Source organism: Pipistrellus kuhlii, unplaced genomic scaffold, assembly GCF_014108245.1.
Source record: "Pipistrellus kuhlii isolate mPipKuh1 unplaced genomic scaffold, mPipKuh1.p scaffold_m20_p_3, whole genome shotgun sequence".
In the NCBI taxonomy this organism is placed as follows: domain Eukaryota; kingdom Metazoa; phylum Chordata; class Mammalia; order Chiroptera; family Vespertilionidae; genus Pipistrellus; species Pipistrellus kuhlii.
In genome coordinates, this window is record NW_023425529.1 from 34,749,664 (window position 1) to 34,771,732 (window position 22,069).

General features: G+C 36.5%; 1 protein-coding gene across 1 annotated transcript in view; it reads left to right on the plus strand.

The window, feature by feature from the left end:
- The first annotated feature begins 237 nt into the window (after window positions 1-237).
- CUNH12orf40 (chromosome unknown C12orf40 homolog) overlaps window positions 238-22,069 on the plus strand; it is a 33,930-nt gene continuing 12,098 nt past the window's right edge. The window contains exons 1-10 of the mRNA XM_036455578.2: window positions 238-315; window positions 779-783; window positions 2,866-2,905; window positions 7,468-7,606; window positions 12,327-12,459; window positions 12,997-13,011; window positions 13,865-13,898; window positions 14,795-14,983; window positions 16,499-16,614; window positions 21,358-21,857. Of these exons, the coding sequence (XP_036311471.1) occupies window positions 238-315; window positions 779-783; window positions 2,866-2,905; window positions 7,468-7,606; window positions 12,327-12,459; window positions 12,997-13,011; window positions 13,865-13,898; window positions 14,795-14,983; window positions 16,499-16,614; window positions 21,358-21,857 (1,249 nt within the window). The remainder of the gene's footprint in view (window positions 316-778; window positions 784-2,865; window positions 2,906-7,467; window positions 7,607-12,326; window positions 12,460-12,996; window positions 13,012-13,864; window positions 13,899-14,794; window positions 14,984-16,498; window positions 16,615-21,357; window positions 21,858-22,069) is intronic.

The following is a 22,069-nucleotide window of genomic DNA, read 5'->3' on the forward strand; positions in this document are numbered from 1 at the left end:
GTTCCAAACTGAAATATTTCCAGAAAAATCCAAGTCTGGCTACTATGCGAATTGGAGAAAAAGTTCAGTAGGAAGCAGGTCTTTATTGCACAGAGGAGAATTCTGTTTAAGCCAACTCCAAAAAGCCTTACACAATATAAGCAAAAACATCCCAAGAGCTGCACTCTGACAGCTGCATGCAACACCATCCAAAAGGAGTTGGTTTTCCAAAGTGAAATTGTGGGCAAGAGAACCCACATGAAACTGGATGGCAGTTGTCACATGTGTAAAGCCCAGGAGAACAACGTGAAACACAAGGTTAAAACTTTTTCTGGTGTAAGAAGCTCATGGACAATGATGTTAATTTTTAATTCCCTGAGTTGAGTTTTATTTGTAAACAAATGACTACATAAAATCCCCCCCCCCCCTCTCTCTCTCTCTCTCTCTCTCTCTCTCTCTCTCTCTCTCTCACACACACACACACACACACACTTTGTCTTTCTCTCTCAATCACATACAAGGAAGTTAGTGACCCAAAGAAATAGCTGCCTCAGAGCATCTTTTGTAGTTGCAGGCAGTTGCAGGAGTTGGAACAGAATTGCATTTTCAGGGACAGTGATAACCAATGATGCCAGGGAAGGTATGTTAATTTTGAATTCCCTGATGCTCTATCTGCTGAGCCAAACCAGCTAGGGTCCAATTTTCTTTTAGTACATTTATTTTCTGTTTAAATTAGCCAAAAATGCTTCCAACTTCTTGTAACTAATTTAATTTTAACTGATGTTGTCTCCATTTGTAGTGCAGGTAATTGAGAGTGATTATATTCAATAAAAACATTTAGACATAATAGTATAGTACGACTTAGTATTGGTTGCCTTAATAATAATTGAAAATGTTCTGTTTAAAAAATTACCTTTGACTAACAAGTCAGGATTCCTTTTCACTTTCTCTGTGGTATAGAGACTAGTAGGCTGATCTGGCAGTTGGTCTTGAATTCCTAATTAATTTTTTAGGCACATAGAAATAGGGGTAATTTGGAGAGAGCCATGAGTGTCAGAGACAATGGAAAATCAGCCTGAAATAAAATCACTTGAATTATACATGTAAGAGACTATTTAGCCTTTGGCATGTTCCTCATTCTACTGAGCTTTACAATGTGGAAACTGCTTATAGAATTGATATTTATTATCTCTGAAATCTGGATTAATTAATGTTATTGCTGGCTCTGTCATACTTCTTATATTTATGAACTTTGGAAAGTCACTTTGCTTTCTATGCCTAAGTGATGGAGAATAAACTAAATTCTAAGTTCCATTCTAGAATTAGCATTTGACAAATCAGTGAAATTAATTTATTTCCTTTTTTAAAAATTGAATGCCAACAGTACACTTCTGATGCTACATGGAGCTGACTATACCAAATTTTTGTGCAATGAGCTCAAAATGGTCAGTTAAGATAGCTATTAGGAAATATGTTAGAGAACAGGTTCAGTAGGGGGAGAGTCTGGAGGTATTCAGTAACTCATATTCACGTAGCTTATAGAAGCGATTTGGAAAAATGAACAGCTTTGTATAGTCACAGTTCACATACTTAGAAAGCAGTATACTGCACTCGTTAAAAATGTCAAAATTAGAATTCTTGGGTTTGGATCTGGGTTCTACCACTTGGTATGACTGTGGAGTAGTTACTGAACCTCTCTGTGTCTTAGCTTCTTCATCAATAAAATGGGGATAAAAATAGAACCTGCCTTATAGAGTTGCTGTAATGATTAAATGAGCTTGTACATATAAAGTATTTGATGTATCTGAAGTGGTGTAAGACATGATACTCATTAGCAATTATCATTTTTGTTATTACATAATCTCATATAGCCAAGAAAATGCTATCATTTTACTTTAAAATTTTGCACATATCTTAAATTTGAGACCTTTGTTTTATGTATACTCAAAATATATTTTGTGCAGATCTGCTTATATTTTTAGCATTCTATTATTACTAATAGAGCAAATATTTTGTAACCAGTAAATAGTGTACTATCATTGCAATTCAATGCAGTGTTTGGCACAAAGATCTTAGTTGTGAAGAACATCCATAATAACTAGCTATTTTTTAAAGAAGATATATGATTTTAAGTAATTGATATAATGTAACTAAAGTTGCTCTAATGAAAAATTTAACATTTCCTTATATCCTAAATAAGATTTCAATCTTCTCTATTTCCTGTTGTTGTTTTTTAGTACTAGTATAATATTAAATACAAACAAAGGTGAAGAAAATAACAGTGTTGACCAAAAATATTGGTATCAGATGAGAATATTTCAGTGATGTATCCTTTTTGTAAAAATATGTTTTATTAATTTTTTTACAGAGTGGAAGAGAGAGGGAGGGAGTCAGAAGCATCGATGAGAGAGAAGCATCAATCAGAGCTGCCTCTTACACACCCCCTACTGGGGATGTGCCCACAACCAAGGTACATGACCTTGACAAGAATCGAACTGGGACCCTTGAGTCCACGGGCAAATGCTCTATCCACTGAGCCAAACCAGTTAGAGCAGTGATGTATCCTTTTTAATCTTTAATTTCTCTTTGCTTATACTTATTTTATAATCTATACTTATTTTATTTTTAATTATTTATCATAGGTCTATAATCTTTTTTATTCTTGAATTTTCTAAGAAAATTATCTAAAATATTATACACTATGCATATTTTAACAACATTTTTATAGTTTCTTTTCAGAAATAATATAATTATGACTACACTTAAAAATATTTTTATCACTGCACTTTTAATTGTAATTCCAAGTCTTCAATTCAGACGAAGTGACAGTTATCGATATTTTAGAGACTACTTCTTTAATTGTTATATTTTTTTTTATCTTTTCAGCTCTAGGGTTCTTCTCAAGCAGGAAAAGAGAAAGCAAAAGGTAAAAAAAAACACATTTATTTATGTTAGCTTTATGAGAAAAGTGATCTTTTGAAGCATTTTTTCCAGGTTTATAAATTCTTCTAAGTGAAATTGTAAAACCATCTTCTTTTAGTCTTTTCCTCTTTGTAGATAGCTAGATTATCCACCTATATTGGTCAGGATCATTATTGATTCTTGTCATTTTAGTTCCAAAATATATCCCAAGTCTGACCATTTCTCACTACCTATTAGCATCCTGATTCACATCATCATCATTTATTGCCTCGAGTAATATAATGGCCTTACAATCTAAATCCCACTTTTTAAATTTTTTTTTATTAATATGTGCACTTTGAGACATGGACAAACTTGTTTGGATCATTGTTGTTAAGTAGCAAAAAGAGAGAGAGAGAGAGAGAGAGAGAGAGAGAGAGAGAGAGAGAGAGAGGAAAGAAGAAAGAAGAAAGGGCAGGGAAGGGGATCATCCAAATGTCCTTTATCAATAGAATGGTTAAACAAAAGGTGGCATACCTAAGGAATGGTCCAACAGTGGAAATATATCAACTATGTACATGTAATTAAAGTAGACTAATCTTAATAACATAAAGTTGAACAAACAAAGCAACTCACAGAAGAATACAGGCAGTAAGATTCCATTTACCAAAAGTAAGTTCTAAAACAGACAAAAATATGTTCAAAGGTAGTAAAATTTAGGAAAAAAAGTAAGGAAGTGATTACTATGAAAACAGGATAGTTGATAACTCAGTGAAATGATACCTTAACAATTTAATATTTCCTTGGCTACTAATGAGGCTGATTATCTTTTCATTCAGGTTTTCTCTTTTGTATGTACTTTTTCAAGCATTTTGTTCACTTTTTATTTGGATTGTTTGTCTTTTTTTACTGTGACTTTATGTATTCAGGACTTATTTGTTAGTCATATTTGTGTACTCTGTGTCTTTTATTTTTACTTAATTCTGTCCTTGTAGTAAAGTTTTTAATTGTGTTTAGTTGACGTTATCAACTTTTTCTGCTTTATCTTTTACATCTTGTGATCTGTTTTTCACATAGTGGTTAATACAATTTTTTAAAAGCACAAACCACAACTTATCATTCCCTTGCTAAAAAAAACCTCAATTGCTTTTCATTGCTTTTAGAGAGTAAAATCTAATTGAACCATAGCCTGCAATGACCTGAAGAATCTGAACCCTGCTGGCTTCTCTGACCTTATTTCTTGCCACTTGCCCTATTGTTCATTGTATTTCAGCCACACTGCCCTCTTTCTGTTACTCTTCTTCTGTTCTTCTATAATATTCTCCCTCAAGATATTTGCATGTCTGTCTTGTCAACAATTGTGTCTCAGTAAAGTATCTCCTCTTAGATTGATTTCTCTAATCACTTACTACATCTAAAACTTTTTCACCCTCCACTACTCATTCTCTTGTATCCTCTTTTATTTATGCATCACTCATTTCATAATATGGTATTTACTTGCTTTTTTTTTTCTTTTTTAACTCTGTTCTTCTCCCCTTCCATTAATGAAAATAGGGATCTTATTACTTTTGATCATATCCTCTGCCTTGAACTATGGCTAGCAGTAATATAGGCACTCAATAATAAATACACTAAAAATGTAATCTGTCCCCAGACTATTTTAAAAAATAATTTTACTCTAGTTGGACTATTCTTTTGAATATTTATAAGAAAGGGAAAGACATCATTTCACCAATGTTGTGCTCTAGTCATGTCACTTTCCTATTCTTTGAAAATTTCATATTGCTTCCCCAAACCTCTTCCCAACCCTATTCTTTATTCTTTCATACTCAATAGATGCTCTTGTCTCATATCTCAGAAGGAATAGCAGCTATTGTGTGAGAATTATCTGAGTTTCTACCACCAGTTCTGTAAACTACTTCACATCGTCACCCATCTTCTCCCATTCCCTATCAACTGAAGGCTTTCTATCGGTATTTCAGTTCTCTCCTATTAAAACAAGTAAAACCCTCTGTGGACCCTTTCTCTTTCTTGCTATGCCCCTTCACTCTTATCTCCCATTTGCTTCTCAATCCATTACACTATACAGCTCTTAGTAATATCAAAATTGAATTTCATGTTGTTCCATTTCAAGGATATCTCTGTCTTATTTGCTTTAATATGTCATCTCCTGCACAATTTTTTATTTCCTTTATTTCTTGTTATAATTGATGTATCAACCATAGTCATTTTTTCAAGGGGCGGGGTTGGGGGGTAGTGAGGGTGAAGGGGATATTTACATTCTGAAGGTCCTGTCACTTTATTGCTAAACTGTATAGTGTAATGCTTTTAAAAAATTTAAATCCAAGTTGGGGTTGCACATCACTCAGATGAAATAGACAGTAAACAGGTACTTTTTATCTATGGTTAATTTTACATAACAGTGTGACATTTACTTTTTGCTTGATAGCTGGTTAGTCTCTTATAGATCTTACAGTATTTTACAATCTTAAGAGTCTCTTATAATTAACAACTAGTGGCCCGGTGCACAAAATTTGTGCACAGGGTTGGGGAGGGGTGTCCCTCAGCCCGGCCTGTACCCTCTTCAATCTGGGACCCTTTGAAGGATGTCCTACTGCCAGTTTACAGGGATCAGACTTAAACCGTAAGTTGGACATCCCTCTTGCAATCTGGGACTGTTGGCTCCTAACTGCTCACCTGCCTACCTACCTGCCTGATTGCTTCTAACCACTCGGTCTGCTGGCCTACTTGCTCCCAACTGCCCACTGCCACCAGTCTACTTGTCTCCAAATGCCGCCCCCCACCAGCCTGATCACTCCCAACTGCCCCCCCCCCCATGCCAGTGTGCTTGCCCCCAACTGCCCCCTTGCTGGCCTGCTCGCCCCACCTTCCCTCCCTTCTGGCCTGCTCACCCCTAAATGCCCCCCTTCTCGCCTGCTCACTCCAAATTGCCTCTCCCCGCCTCCCCCGCTGTCTTGATCACCTAATACTGACCCCCACTGATGTCTTCCTCACCCCCAACTGGCTCCCCTGCTGGTCTGCTTATCCCAACAGCCCCGCCCCCCACCAGCCAGATCACTCACAACTGCCATCCTATCCTGGCCTGATCACCCACCTCTGCCCTCCCATCTTGGCCTCTACCTCAGCCCTGCCACCATAGCTTTGTCCAGAAGAACATCCAGAAGTTCTCCTGGAAGGTCTCCCAGTCTAATTAGCATATTACTCTTTTATTAGTATAGATAGAGGCCTGGTGCACAGGTGGGGGCTGGCTAGTTTGCCCTGAAGGGTGTCCCTAACCAGGGTGCAGGTTCCCAGTTATCTGGGACTTATTTATTTTTTATAATTGAAACTTTGTAGCCTTGAGCGGAGGCCAGGGCCAGACAGGACAGATGGGAAGCTTAGCTTCCTCCAATGATGAGGGCAACCCAAGCCTTCTGCTTGATGGTTCCAGTTCTGTAATCACCTCCATCTTTGTTGTGTTAATTTGCATACTTGCTCCTGATTGGCTAGTAGGTGTGGCTGGTGGATGTAGTGGAGGTATGGTCAACTTGCATGTTTCTCTTTTATTAGTGTAGATATTCTGAAATGCTACTGTGAAAGAACCTTAACTTTTTGGAAAAGTGATACTACCTTTCGCATTAAATTTTTCACCACATTGGGCTTTTCTTTTGATATCTCACAGTTATAAACCATGTTTATGATATTGTATTGTGAGTATTTGATGGAAGAGATGTTGCCACAATTTGTTTTAGTATCTAATATATAATAGTAGCTCAGTAAATGAATTTTAAACAAATAAGTGCCTTAGAACTTGGTAAATTAAAGATGTAATCTGAAAAAAAAAAAAAAAAGAGTGAAGATAAGGAAGAATAATTATAGTCCAAACAAGTCCAAAAAAAAAAAATACTTGAATGAAAATAATAATTATATGCAAGCCTGGTTTAAAAGAATGTAGAAGTCATAGAGGAATAACGAAGGGAATTAAATTGGCTTTGGCTGGAGATTAGTTCTCACAGGCTTTCTTCCTTTCTTTCTCATTTTAATCTTTATTGTTAAAAGTATTATATATCTCCCTTTTGTCTCCAATTGACTCCTTATAGCCTGCTGTCCTCCCCCTGCACCCACAAGCTTCTTTTTCTTTTCCTCTTTTCATTTGACTTTTAATTGCCCTCAGCTGTGCATATTTTTAAGGCTTTTTATGTCAGTAGGATAGCATAACTTGTAGAAAAACAAGTTTTAGCTTGTTAGATTTGTTCTATAAGACTTTAAAACTTTCCACAAATACATAATTTTAATATTTTGATACCTGGGAATAACTCTAAAAACTTCTGTTTTAAAGGCATTCATTTAACAAAGAACGAGTATAACTGGTTGTGAAATTTGGAGTCTTTAGGCAAATTATAGGTCATCATGAATGAATTTAATTTATATGTAAACATATAACAGGGGTGTCACAAAAACATAAAAAATCAATTAAATTATTTAATAGCATATTGCCTTTTGCTATTTATTTTTCTGGAAATATTTATTTTTCTGCTGGAAATATTATGATTGCTACATTAATTTTTATATTTTTAATTATTTTAGGAGTATTTTGAAAAGAAAAGGTTCAAATCAAAAATGAAATTATTGGGAGTTTTATCACCTGTCAAAAATTCCACTGTCAGTTTAGACCTCCTTAACCTATATGTGGTAAATCAGATCTCTTGCCAGAAGAAAACACCTGGTAAGTAATTCTAAATAGCATTTTCTTTTTACTGTGATATGATTATAGCATTTAGTTTTCTAATAAATTTATAATTGTAGAGCTCAAATGATGTGGAAAGTAAACTAATTATATAACCTGGTTGTCCTCTTAATTTAGAAGCCATGTTAGTTACTTGTTTTAAAGATTGTGTGTGTGTGTGTGTGTGTGTGTGTGATATATATCTATATCTACACCAGTGTTTCCCAAAGTGTGGTATGCTTACCCCCAGGGGTACAGGAAGAGTTTGGTGGGGGTACGCATTGCACCGGAGTTTGTTGGGGATATGCACTGCACCGTGCTTAGCTGCACCTAATTCTACGTTCTCATTAGTACGAGGGGTACTCAGCGTTACAAAAATTATAGAAGAGGTACACAATGTCAAAAGTTTGTGAAACACTGATGTACACTAATAAAAGAGAAAAGTGCAAATTGAGAGTATCTCTGCAAGGCCCATCAGCCAACAAGAGTGAGTATGCAAATTAACCCAACAAAGATTGTGGGTTAATTTCCGTATGCAGGTGCCAAGTGGCCGGGGGGGAGGGGGGGGGCGGGGGCAGGGCAGTGCCAAGCAGCCTGGGTCCCAGACAGGCACTAAGCCCAGCCCCAAGGGATCCAGGACTATCACTGCAGGGTGAGAGCAGAGTGGGCGGGGAGAACTTTACAGAGTGGGAAGCTTCAGTTTGGAGAACTTTACAGAGTGGGAGGCTGCCAGAAGGAGAGCAGAGTGAGAGAGCTGGCGGCTTGGAATTAATTCAAAGAAGGAAAAAAAATGATCATGGAAAAGAAATAGATGTGACCTGTTTAGATTAAAGTAACAGGTACACCTTCTTGGTGATGGTGATGGTGATGGTAACATGTTAAATAAAATAGAGTGTGAAACTGCCTGGGTCAGAAGCAGCATATGGCCTCCAAGATGTGAGGAGTCCGTGAATGAGAGCAGGCAGGGAGTGTGACATAGGTGGGAAATTAGGCAAAAGAGGGAGCAGAAGCCAGATGTATACCATAGTTTATTCAGATAAATCTTAAAACAATTACTTTGGCATGCCCAGTCTGCATAGCTCAGTGATTGAGCATGAACCTATATACAAGGAAGTCGAGGTTCAATTTTCTGTTAGGGCACATGCACAGGTTTCAGGCTTGATCCCCAGTAGGAGGCATGTGCAGGAGGCAGCTGATCAATGATTTTCTCTCATCATTGATGTCTCCAGCTCTCTCCCTCTCCCTTCCTCTCTAAAATCAATGAAAAAATATATTTTAAAAAAATTATCTCACAGCCCAAGTTTTCCCTAAATCATGTTTATCATGTTTATCATGTATATTAACCATTATCTCTCCAGGATTAATTGGTGTCTGTGAATTGGTTTAACCATCATTCCACCCAGGTGATCACAGTAATTGGTGATAAGAATGTAAATGTAGTTACAATAGGTTGTAGTAATCTACATGACCCTTGATGTTCGCTAAGATATGTCAGAACATTGTACTAGGGCTAAACAGTGTACTTTGCCCTTAAAAAGAAAGTGTTTTTATAATATTTTTTCAGGAAATTAATGTTTATTAATGTAAGTTGTGCATTTAATAATCTTATACTTTGTTCTCTATGTATACATACACATACATACATAAAATTGTTATGTGGGCATAAATGAGTTGATGGAATATAAATTAAGATTACATATGTCTTTACCTAGCCCAGTCCTGGACTTATATTTAGTAAATACAATATTAGTTTATTTCCTTCATCTTTTACATGCCAGGCACTGGATTAGGCATGTCTTCCTTGAAAGCTCCCTGGGTGGTTTCAGTTGGGTGGGCAAAGTTGAGAATCACTGTGCCAGGGTCCTCTGTGTAGCAATGGAGGGCTATCTTCAAAAATGCATGCACTTGGCCTTTCAAAAAATGTCTGTCCCTTTTCAAATCCTATTCTGCTTTCAAGTCTTTAAAGAATTGGCAGCAGCATTGTGAAGCCTTTCCATTTGATACAGCCTTTGATATTCAATCTGCTCTGTGGATAGCTTTATTGTAGTTCACACAGAAATAGTCATTCCTAATGGGAGGAAAATTTATATTGAAGGCAAGTTCCTTGAGGGCAGGGAGACAGATGGATACATGATAGGTAGGTAGATAGACAGTTAGAGGTATCCTATATAATAAAACGCTAACATGCAAATCAACCAAAGGATAGAACGACCGGTTGCTATAAGCAGGGCCTAAGCTGGAAGACGGACATATCCTGAGGGGTCCTGGACTGAGAGAGGGGATAGGGTGCAGGCCAGGCTGAGGGACCTTCCTACCACCCTCAGTGCACAAATGTTGTGCACTGGGCCTCTACTATGTTTATGTGTATATATATCTTTGAATTGCATAATCATCTGGCCACTCAGTTTATATCCTGTATAATAAAAGGCTAATATGCAAATTGTCCCTTGATCAAGAGTTCGATCAGCAGACTGGCTGGCCAGCCGCCCATATCCCCTCCCCCAAGCCAGGCTGGCTGGCCCCCACCCATGCACAAATTCATGCACCGGGTTTGTAAAAAAAAAAAAAGAAAAAAAATACATACATATTTTAAGCTGAAGGAATTTGAGAAGCAGAATGTGAGGAAGGATTTTCATGTGAGAGGTGCTTTCCCTAAATATGGAGGATATTTATCTCCAAGATAGAGGGACACAGAGAGGAATCTAGATGAACAGGTTTTCCCAGTTTACAACACTTAGCTCATATAATTTTTGTCCTGTCACTTTCTCCCACTTTTCATCAAACTTAGCATGAAAATGCTCAGGTTTAACCACTTCTTTAGATCTTCATTTCCTTATAACATTTTTTCACATAAAGCCTTATATAGCTAACCCTAAATGAATTATTTTTCCAGAGGTAGGATTTTTATAAGAAGATAGAAAGTCTATTCTAGAACTATATAGTCTGTGCATGTGTAAAAAGCATTTTCCAGAACAGGAGAGTAGTTAAATTTACTGAACAGACAAAATAGTGGTATCCTCCTATCTAATAAAAGAGTAATATGCAAATCAAACCAGCCATGCCCACCAGCCAATCAGGAGCAAATATGCAAATAAACCCAATGAAGATGGCTACAGCCACAGAGAGCAGGAGGGAGGCTTGGGTTTCCCCGGCAATGGAAGAAGCCAAGCTTTCCGCCTGCCTTGCCGGCCTAGGCCTCCATTTAAGTTTACAAAGTTTCATTTATATTGTAGAAGATACATAAAACCCCAACAGAAATGGCTGCAGTCACAGAGCAAGCAGAAGGTTTGGCTTTGCTCCAGGCTACAAAGTTTCAATTGTAGAAGATAAATAAACCCTAGATACCAGGGCCCCTGATTGGGTCACCACAGGGCATGGCTGGCCTGCAAACCACCACAGGCCCCTTGCTCAGGCTGCCCCATGCCTCAAGGGACCCCCCACCCTGATCTGGGACACCCTTCAGGGCAAACCAGCTGGCCCACACCCATACACCAGGCCTCTATTCTATCTAATAAAAGAGTAATATGCAGATTGACCATCACTCCAACACACAAGATGGCTGCCCCCATGTGGGCACAAGATGGCTGCCCCAAGATGGACAGCAGGGGAAGGCAGTTGGAAGGGACCAGGCCTGCAAGGGAGGCCAGTTGGGGGTGACTGAACCGGCAGAGGCGGGAAGTTGTGGGTGACCAGGCCTATAGGGAAGGGCAGTTGGGAGGGACCCAGGACTGCAGGGGAGAGCATTTGGGGGGGACCAGTCCTGCATGGGAGGGCAGTTAGGGGTGTCCAGGCCTACAGTGGAAGGCAGTTGGGGCAAACAGGATGGCAGGGGAGCAGTTAGGCATCAATCAGGCTGGCAGGGGAGTAGTTAGGAGGTGATCAGGCTGGCAGGCAGAAGCAGTTAGGGGCAATCAGGAAGGCAGGCAGGTGAGCAGTTGGGAGCCAGCAGTCATGGATTGTGAAAGGGATGTCTGACTAAACAGGCAGACTAAACCGGCAGTCAGACATCACTCAAAGTGTTCCAGATTAGAGAGGGTACAGGCTAGGCTGAGGGACACCGTCTCCCCCATGCACAAATTTTGTGCACCGGGCCTCTAGTCTTTAATAAAGAGAGACAAAATTAAAAATCTAGTGAGGGATATGGAGTTAATTAAGTACAAAAAACTATGATAAGTGATACAATAGAGAACATATGAGTGCTATAGCAATATATAACATAACATCTAGTCTGGGGATCAGGGAAGGCTTGGAGTAAAAAAAGTAGAACAGAATTAGTAGAGTCCCTTTTAGTAGAGAAAATGTAAGATGAAAAAGATTATTTGAATTATCTGTGATAGGTAATGATTTTTGTAGCATAAGTGGAATATAGATTGTTTTAGTGAATTTAAGATGTATATTTATTTAATGAACATAGTATATCAAACAGTGCTTTTAAAATATTTTGTCACCCCTATTTATTTATTTATTTTAAAATATATTTATAAATTATTGATTTTTTACAGAGAGGAAGAGAGAGGGATAGAGAGCTAGTAACATCGATGAGAGAGAAACATCGACCAGCTGCCTCCTACACACCCCCTACTGGGGATGTGCCTGCAACCAAGGTACATTTCCTTGACTGGACCTTTCAGTCCGCAGACCGACACTCTATCCACTGAGCCAAACCAGTTTCGGCGTCCATCCATTTTTATTTTTAAATTATAGTGTTTTTTTGTTACAGAAACTATAAGAAAACCAACCCATGTGAATATGCATAGAGACATAAAAATGCCCATAAAAAAGCATAATTTAGAACTTCCAATGTCGCCTCCCTGCGTACCATCTAAACTCTGCATTGATGATCTAGAAAGCAGGTGAGTTTTGGCTAGGTTAAGTATTATTAGGTATTTAAATGTATAATTATTGACACTTTTTTTTCACTGAAAATGTACAATGGGCTTCTTCTTCTACCTCCAGTTTTTGTTTTATTATTACAAACTATTAAGACCTTTTGTTAAATAACCTAATGTTCGTATTCAGTATTTTGTATGCATAGTTTGACTTTTCTTATTGTAAAAATGTCTCTTTAGTAAAGTATCCTACCTAATAAAAGAGTAATATCTAAATTAACCATCACCCCACTACACTCACAAGCCATGCCCACAAGCCATGCCCACCAGCCACGCCCACCAGCCACACCAACTAGCTAGTCAGAGCGAGTATGCAAATAAACCCAACCAGAGAGCAGGAGGGAGGTGTTTCCCTGGCAATAGAGGAAGCCAAGCTTTCCGCCTGCCCTTGCTGGCCTAAGCCTCCACTCAAGGCTACAAAGTTTCAATTATAGAAGGTAAACAAATTCAAACAGAAATGGCTGCCAAACAGGAGGTTTGGTTCCACTCCAAGCTACAAAGTTTCAATTGTAGAAGGTAAATAAATTCCAGATTCCAGGACCTCTGCTTGGGTCTCCAGAGGGCGTGGCTGGCCTGCAAACCACCAAAGGCCCCTCATCCAGGCCGCCGCATGCCCCAAGGGAACCCCCACCCTGATCCAGGACACATTTTAGGGCAAACCAGCTGCCCCCACCCATTCACTAGGCCTCTATCCTATCTAATAAAAGAGTAATATGCAGATTGACCATCACTCCAACACACAAGATGGCTGCCCCCATGTGGTCAAAGATCCTGCCCTCATGTGGACATAAGATGGCCAGCAGGGGAGGGCAGTTGAGAGCGACCAGGCCTGCAAGGGAGGGCAGTTGGGGGTAATCAACCCTGCAGGGGAGGGCAGTTAGGGGTGTCCAGGCTGGCAGAGGAGGGAAGTTGGGGGCAAACATGCTGGCAGGGGAGCAATTAGACATCAATCAGGCTGGCATGGGAGTGGTTAGGGGGTGATTAGGTTGGCAGGCAGAAGTGGTTAGGGGCAATCAGGAAGGCAGGCAGGTGAACAGTTGGGAGCTAGCAGTCCTGGATTGTTAGCCGGATGTCCCCACTGTGATCAGGCCTAAACAGGCATTCCGACATCCCTCCAGGGGTCCCAGATTGGAGAGGGTGCAAGCTGGGCTGAGGGACACCCCACTCCCATTGCATGAATTTTGTGCACTGGGCCTCTAGTAATCTTTATAAAACTCAGTCATAGTATATCTCAGGAATGATTTGAGTTTTATCTGTCTTTATTTATGCAGAATAGTATGAATTTTAAAGCCTGAATAAAAAGCTAATTTTATTGCCATGTCTATTTTTAATCTTAAATTTCCATTTTCATTGGTATGTACCATCAAAGACTGGGAAGCAAGGAAGAACTGGGCCCGGTTCAGGTGAGAATAAAAAAATTTTTTTATAAGTTATTTTAACAAATGTGGTATCCTGCCAAGTAATACATTTTTTTTTTAATATGAGGAAAAAATAGTTATCCTAAAAAAAAAAAATCTTTACAGTCTTTAAAATTATTATTTTAAAAGTTTTTAATGTAAGGAACCTATAAGATAAAAATATTTTAGTTGCCTGTGTATGAGGAAGCTTTTGGAGTTCTGATAATGTAGACTAGGCCTGTATGTGTATAACATTTGATTCTGCTTGTTACTGACATATTGCAAAGGATAAGTTATTTATGGATTTCTCTTTGGGTTCATGGATAATTGGCAATTTATTCTTCAGGTACAGTGACCAGATTGTTTTATTTTATATCAAATTATGATTTTCAGAATTCGTGTTGCTCTCAAGATTATCTTTCTTATGAAGTATTGCAAATGATTGTTTTTAAGCAAATAATATTTTAATGAATTAGAAAATGCATAGATTGTGATTAAAGTGAAATTTTAAGGTCCAATACCATATTATCTTATTTTCCTTTTTTTGAATTGCCAGAGTTAAACTACATTAAAAATATAATGGCAATAATACTAAAATATCTTGGTAATCTTTTCACCTGAACTTGTGTGTTAATAAACTCGTGTTTCCTGTCATTAGGAGATGACAAGCAGGAATGGAGGTTTAGGGTGGAGGGGCCCAAGGGTGAGAAAGGCAGGTGGAAGGAACCTTTTAAGTACACGCTTAGATGATAATTTCACTTGTCTTAATGAGTCCTGTCAATTACCAATGACTTTCTTTTCCTCTAATTTATGCTATGACCTATTCACTTTTATTTTGACATTTGTCTTCTCTAGTTTAAATATTTTTTGAAATTCATTTGATTGTATCTTCTTTTCTATAGTTGTCACAAGTCATGGACTCATACAGAATTTTCGAACCTCAGTTCAACAGAGGAGAAAACTGCAGTTTCACGCCATCATCTTTTTCTGCAGAATTATCTTCTAACAGCAATATTACAAAACAAAATTTCATTCCCAGAACAGCACCTAGTCCTCAGAAAGTTGTATATGAAAAAAAACAGAATGAGCAGGTATCTTTGAATCATTAATTCTTACTATTTTATATCATCATATTTTTATGATATTTTTTCTTTTATAACTTAAAAAAAATATCATTTGTGAATTGCTATAGGTATGGCCAAATTAGTAGATAAAATTAAGTATAATATTTCCTCTTAAGAAAAAAGCTTAATTGTCTTTATTAGATTATGACTCCAAACACTGGAATGTTCTTTAAAATTCTCTGAAACCATCATGCTGTTATAAAATTGTTGATAGTGAATTTGAAAATTCAGCATATTTTATAATAGTTGGTGCTTGTAATCACAGTAAATGACTGGTTGGTATGAAAAGAAATACATAATTTCAACATGTCATAGTAGTCTGTTAAAGTATGAGCTGTGATAGCTTGAAAATGAGAACTGTTCAAATACATAATAATTAAACTTATGCAAATAGGAATAATTTAAACTTATGCAAATAGGAATAATTGCTAAGAATATGCCTTGATATTTTCAGAGGGAAATAAATAGATACTAGAGGCCCAATACACAAAATTTGTGAAAGGAGCTTGGCCTCCATCCACCACAGTGGCTGCCTCTTCCTCAGTCCCGCCTTGGCAACTTTGTCTGGAAGGATGTCAGGTCTAATTAGCATATTACGCTGTTATTATTATAGATATCACAGAGAAAAATTTGGAGGCACTCCTTGGGTTCAGATGAATCTTCGCCTCCCTTAAGAAGCAAGAAAAATCACAAATAGATAATCTAACCCTATGCCTAAAAGAACTAGAAAGAGAACGAGAAAATCTCAGAGTGAGCAGAAGGATGGAAATAATAAAGATCAGAGTGGAAATAAATGACAGAGTCTAAAAAACAATATAAAAGATCAATGAAGCCAAGAGTTGGTTGGAACTCTCATTTCTTTGTTTCATAGCTTATAAATAAAACATACTACAGGTATAAGTTATTATTGCTAGATAGATTATCATTGGGCCAATATAAAATATTACATTTATATAATATCTTCCACATTGACAAATAGATCATTTCATCTATTTTTCACAACAGTCTTCACATATTTTCCCCTATTGTACTCAATGATATTTGGAAGGATTAAAATAGCAGTCTATAAAATTAATCAGTAAATAGAAGAACTGAGATAATTATAGCTATTTCTTTTGGAGAAAATATTTTCTGTCAGAGAAATAACTTTTCTCAAGATCCTGGTGTCCTAGGTATTTCTTTAAATCTTTTTTTATTGTCTAAAGTAAATCTGTTTTTTCTTTTTAACCTCTGAGAAAATATTGTAATTAGCTCAATAAGGTGTCAACTCTGTATAACAATTATTCAAATATTGATATTGCTTTCTTTGTTAGAACAGTGTTTATTTTGTTTTCAATAAGGATACAATTCTTTATTTTAGACTAAAATCACATTTTTTTAAATATAGATGTCAACTTAAATGACATATCATGATAAGTAATTTTAATTGTGTATATGAACATTTACCATTTTGTCAGGTTCTTCCTTTCTTTTTTTTTCCAGCTCAGTAATGTCAATTATTCTAATTGCTTGTTTTCCAAATTAAATGAAAGTCAAGATGCTTTTAGTCCATCAGATAAATCAGCACAGATTGGAACATTATTTGAAAGATTAAGCAGGTGAGCAAAGATATGGCAGGAAACAACCTGCAGCATTCTTTCTTTGAGTTATTAATCTGATTTTAATGGACACACATATTTTTAGTTAAAAATGCAAAGTAGACCTAAGTAATACTAATAGATATTAATTTCTTTAGATTATTAATTTCTATTAATACTAATAGAAAATATCCTATTTGTTAGAATAACTGATAGCATTTAATTAAAATAGTTTTAAGTAATTAATTTCTAATGGACACACCTATCTTTTATTAATTTATGTAAAAATATTTTGGGCCAAGGCTTTTTGCACCTGTTTTATAATTTCCATGAATTACTAATTTCTTTTTCTGTGCCATAAACATAATTTCTTTTTTCTTTATATCTGTTGATAATACCCCACCTTTATTTTCTTGATTTCTGTATATAAACCCTAGTTTATTGTTTTAAATGCATTAAACTTGAAAAACAGTTTGAGTCACTCTTTGTAATTGTGCGGGGAAAACCTTGACTCTGCAATTCTATTCCAGTCTTTCTCATTTTAATAAATAATACTCTATTCACTAAGTTGCGTAAACTAAAAGTTGTCCTTGATTCCTTCCTTTCTCCTTCAACTCCAAATATTCATTTCAACAATATTGTCTTGCCAATCTGTATTCTAACACACATTAAAATTATATGCTCATATTTCTAACTCTACAGTTCCATCTCAGTTTAAGCGCCCGCTGCCTTTTTTCTAGAAAATTGTTACAGCTCTATTACAGTCCGTTTTATTTCCTCTTTGTCCTCAGATCTATTTGTTTTACAGCTTTATTAATGTACTAGAGGCCTGGTGTACGAGACTCGTGCACTGGGGTGGGGCCTGTCCCTTAGCCAGGCCTGTGTCCTCTCACAGTACCTGACCCCTTGGGGGATGTCTGCCGGCCTAAGCTGGCCGTCAGACATTCCTGTCGCAGTCTGGGGCTCTCGCAGTCCAGGACTCCTTGCAGCCTGGCTCGCTGCTCCTTAGCACTGCCTCAGAGGTGGGAGAGGCTTCTGCCCCTGTTGTTGGGCTCACCAGTCCTGAGCCTGGCTTCTGGCTGAGCCTACTTCCATTGTGGGAGCCCACTGACCGCACTTCCATTGTGAGAGTGCATCCTGTGTTGAGCATATGTCCCCTGGTGGTCAATTTGCATCACAGCGACCGGTAGTAATGCCATTGGTCAATTTGCAAATTAGCCTTTTAATATATAGGATAATCAGCATACTACAAACTGAACCTATTTAGAATGTGCGCTTTAAGTTTTGATATATGTCAAAGATAATATAGTATTCATCATCCCTAGTAGTTGCTTTGGGCACCTTTGTAATTCCTTCCTCTGACCGTGTCACATCCCTTACCCTCATCCCAAGGCAACTACTGATCTGCATTCTGTATGGCATTTCTTTTGTGGGAAGGTTTTTGTTTTTGTTTCCTTAACTATCATATTTTACTAGATACAGGCTAGTAATATTATTTATTTGTTGAGTGAGCTTTGGTGGTTTGTCATACAATGAATGTATCTTATTTTTTATTAATTAAATTTTTAAATGCATGCTATTTTTATGTTGTAGCATTTATTGACTTAAAGTTATAAAATATACTTTTTATGTATTTAAAATCTTTAACATCGGTAGTGATGACTTTTCTCTCATTTCTAATATGGTAAGTTGTATTTTTTTCTCCTGTCTCTTGGTTATTCTGAGTAGATGCTTACCAATTTTATTTTTCTTCTCCCAGAGTCATCTCTCAGTTTCACATATTTCTCTTCTTTTGTGTGTGTGAGTGTGTATATGTGTGCGTGCGTGGTCATTGAATTTTTTCTTTTTTCTTCATTTTAGAGAGGGCGGGAGAGAGAATGAAAGAGAGACAGAGAGACACCAATTGCCTCTTGTACATGCCCCAACTAAGGACTGAACCCACAATCTATGTATGTGTTCTGGTGGGGAATCAAACCCACAACCTTTTGGTGTATGGGACAATGATTTAACCAACTGAACCACACTGGTCAGGGCTCATTGAATTATTTTTATTGTAACATTTTTGGTACTTCCAATGCCATATGTTTGCTTTGCATACTAGAATTCATATGCTAAATAAAGCATTACTAGTAAATCTGAAATTTATTTTGGCAGTCAGGGCCCTCCCTGATGTAAGTCTGACTTTTACTTTAATATTCCTGCTCTTACTCAAATTCATGGCTCACTTTCTATAGCATGACCATGGTTAGCCTCTCTGTAATACAATTTTTTTTTTCATTATTGGATTAGCTCCTGGATGGCATTTTTATGGTATTGTGTCTGTTGATTGTTGTTAGCTAAAGAAAATACTTCACATTTTTCTATTTTTTATTTAATTGAATTCTGCTTTTACGTTTATTTTCTTTTGTCTATTTACTTTGTATTTACTCTGTTTTTCTTGTGATCTATTATGTGGTCTATCCTAGAAAATTCTATATGCACAGAAAGAAAAAGTATTACTGTTGCTTTTGGGTTAAATGTTCTAAAGATTTCAATTAAATCCATATAGTCCAGTGATTTTCAACTTTTTTCATCTTATGGCACACATAAACTAATCACTAAAATTCAATAGCATACCTCCCCCAAAATTGATCTAACCACAATATGGCTATAATTTTGATTCATTTACACTGGGCAGCTATTGTTATATTGGCTATTATCATTTTTGGGGGGTATGTTTTTTTATTTTGTTTTGTTAATCCTCACCCAAGGATGCTTTTTCTTAAGGAGAGGGCGAGATAGAAACATCAGTGGTGAGAGGGAATCATTGATTGGCTGCCTCCTGCACGCTCCCCACTGGGGATTGAGCCTGCAACCTGGGCATGTGCCCTGCCTAGGAATTGAACTGTGGCCTGGTTCATAGGTCAAAGTTCAACCGCTGAGCTATGCCAGTTGGACTCTTCATGTAATCCTGTAGCACTTATAAAAGTGCTATAATTTTCTTTATTTGCTTACTTCTATATTTCTTTCATTAATTTTACTTATTAGTGATTCATTATCTTTTTTATTATCTTCATTAGAATATAAGCTGTATAGTCTCCCTATCACATGATAGGCATATATTGAATACCTCTTTAACGCACAAAAAGGACATTTAGATAACGAATTTTCCCTATTTTAGTGTATAATTTAAAATATATATTTTTATTCATTTCAGAGAGGAAGGAAGAGGGAAAGAGAGATAGAAACATCAATGATAAGAGAGAATCACTGATCAGCTGCCTCCTGCATGCCCTCTACTGGAGATTGAGCCTGCAACCCAGCATGTGCTCCTGGGAATTAAACCATGACCTCCTGGTTCATAGGCCAGTGCTCAACCTCTGAGCCATGCAGGCCAGGCATTAGTGCATAGCTTTTAATGAATTTTATACTTATAGGGAAACAAATTGTTAAAGAAGTTAGATTGATTTGTCTTAATAAGACTTTAAGGTTTTAGTATCATTTCTGTCATCTCAATGTGTAGCAATTCTTCCCAGCATTCAGTCTCCCAACTCAAATGCTACCACCTGACTTTCCTTGCAAAAGAATGTCTTTTTTAAATTTAGTATAGGAACACTTGACTTCAGGATATCATTTACCATTTTCTAATTTTTTCTTTCTTCTATTTCTTGTGAGAAATAATTGCATTGTATATTTCTATGTGCTCACTTTTCTCAGTGAGTAAATTTCCTGAGTTATAATACTTAAAATATTTTTTTAAAAATGATGACATATGCTTGTACTATGTTTTCTAACTTATGAAGTGCTTTTTACACCAATGAGACCCATATTGAGAAACAATATTGGATCATGATCTGTAAACATTCTTGGGTAAAACACCTCTTTCTCTCTTTAATATCAAACTGACTTCTCTTGTTTGTCTGTCCCCAACATGTGGTGTTCTCTCTGGAACACAATAGTTATACCTGTTCACTAAATATTTAATAAGTAACTTAAAAAATTAAAATTAGAAATCAATCAGTTTTAGCAGTCTGTGTTTCTTTTCCAAGTTTTTTGGTTAACTCCAATTTCTGGAACAACCTAGGCCCCCTCCCCTCCAAATTTATAGTCATTTCCAACAAAATCCAGAATATCTTTATTTCTAATTATTTTCTATGATAACTTTGATTCTTATACAAGTTGGACAGAACCTAGAATTATGATTTTTTCATTAGAAGGGAATTTTTATCTAGTTTAACCTTTTCATCTTATCTTTTATTACTTATATGTGCATTTGTATTTATATTGTTTTACCTTAGGGAAATCAGTTGTTGTTTTTTTATAGTCTTGTTAGGTTGAGAAATATATGTTATAATGTCCTCTTAACTATTTGATTTAATATTTTAACACAGGATAATTTTTCTCTGCACAATCTTAAAAACATCTTTCTCTGGTTAAATGGAGCATCAGTGACATACAGTGGTCGTCTAGGTTATTTGCTAGACATTATTACAGAACACATACATAGGTTTGTTTTGCTTTGTAACAGTAAATCGAACCACACACTAATTTTTCACATTGAGATACTAAACTAAGTGTAAGTTATTTTTATACTCATTAAGGCATTACAAGAGTACATCAGACAAATTTCCACCCAAATAAATACTATTTATTTAAATGTGAAAAATAAAAACATAGTATAGGCAAATGCTAGTAGCTACTCAAAGTTTTCTAAGAATTTTAAGAGTTCCTAAGTGAAAATACCCTATAATTTTCTTGCTAAATATGTTTTTATTTATCCCAAAGTCCAGGAAATAGGAATTTCCTCACTGGAAGCCCTGCTACAGTGATGGGTGAAGATCATGGAAGCATGGATGAGAGAAGACATTCAGATTTCATTACTGAAAAACAATCAGTACAACATATTTGGGGAGAAAATAAAGAAGAGATGTCAAATTTCCTTGAGGATGTGAGCCAGCCAACCCACAGCCTTCAACCAGAGAATTTTAACTCTTTTATTAACGAAAATGTGATCAATTTATTAAGCATAGATCAACAGAGGATAACAAAACCATTTGAAAAGTGTGGTTATGACAGTATGAGAGTCACCAATTCTGATAAAAATCATTCCTCTGATAGATGCATTTTTACAGATCCAGGGTTGAATTTTAGTAATTCTAACTCAAATTATCCAGAAAAGTACCAGCCAAAGAAGAACTATCAGAAAAAATACAACAATAATAGAGGAAATAATCGTAGTACATCTTTTGAGAGGAATTGTTATCCAGCCAGCTCTGAAAAGAAAGGTTGGTGTTTATGTGGAAAGCATAATAGTCTATTGGGTTTTTCTGTTTTCAATTTTAGTGTGTGTGTGCACATACGTGTGTGTATTTGTGTGTGTCATATATTTGAAGGAATATGAAATTAAAAATAGAATGACATTCTTTTATATGACATTGTGGACCAGGCAATTGATCCTATGAATAAGCTTCATATTAAAAAACAGAAATAGTCTATG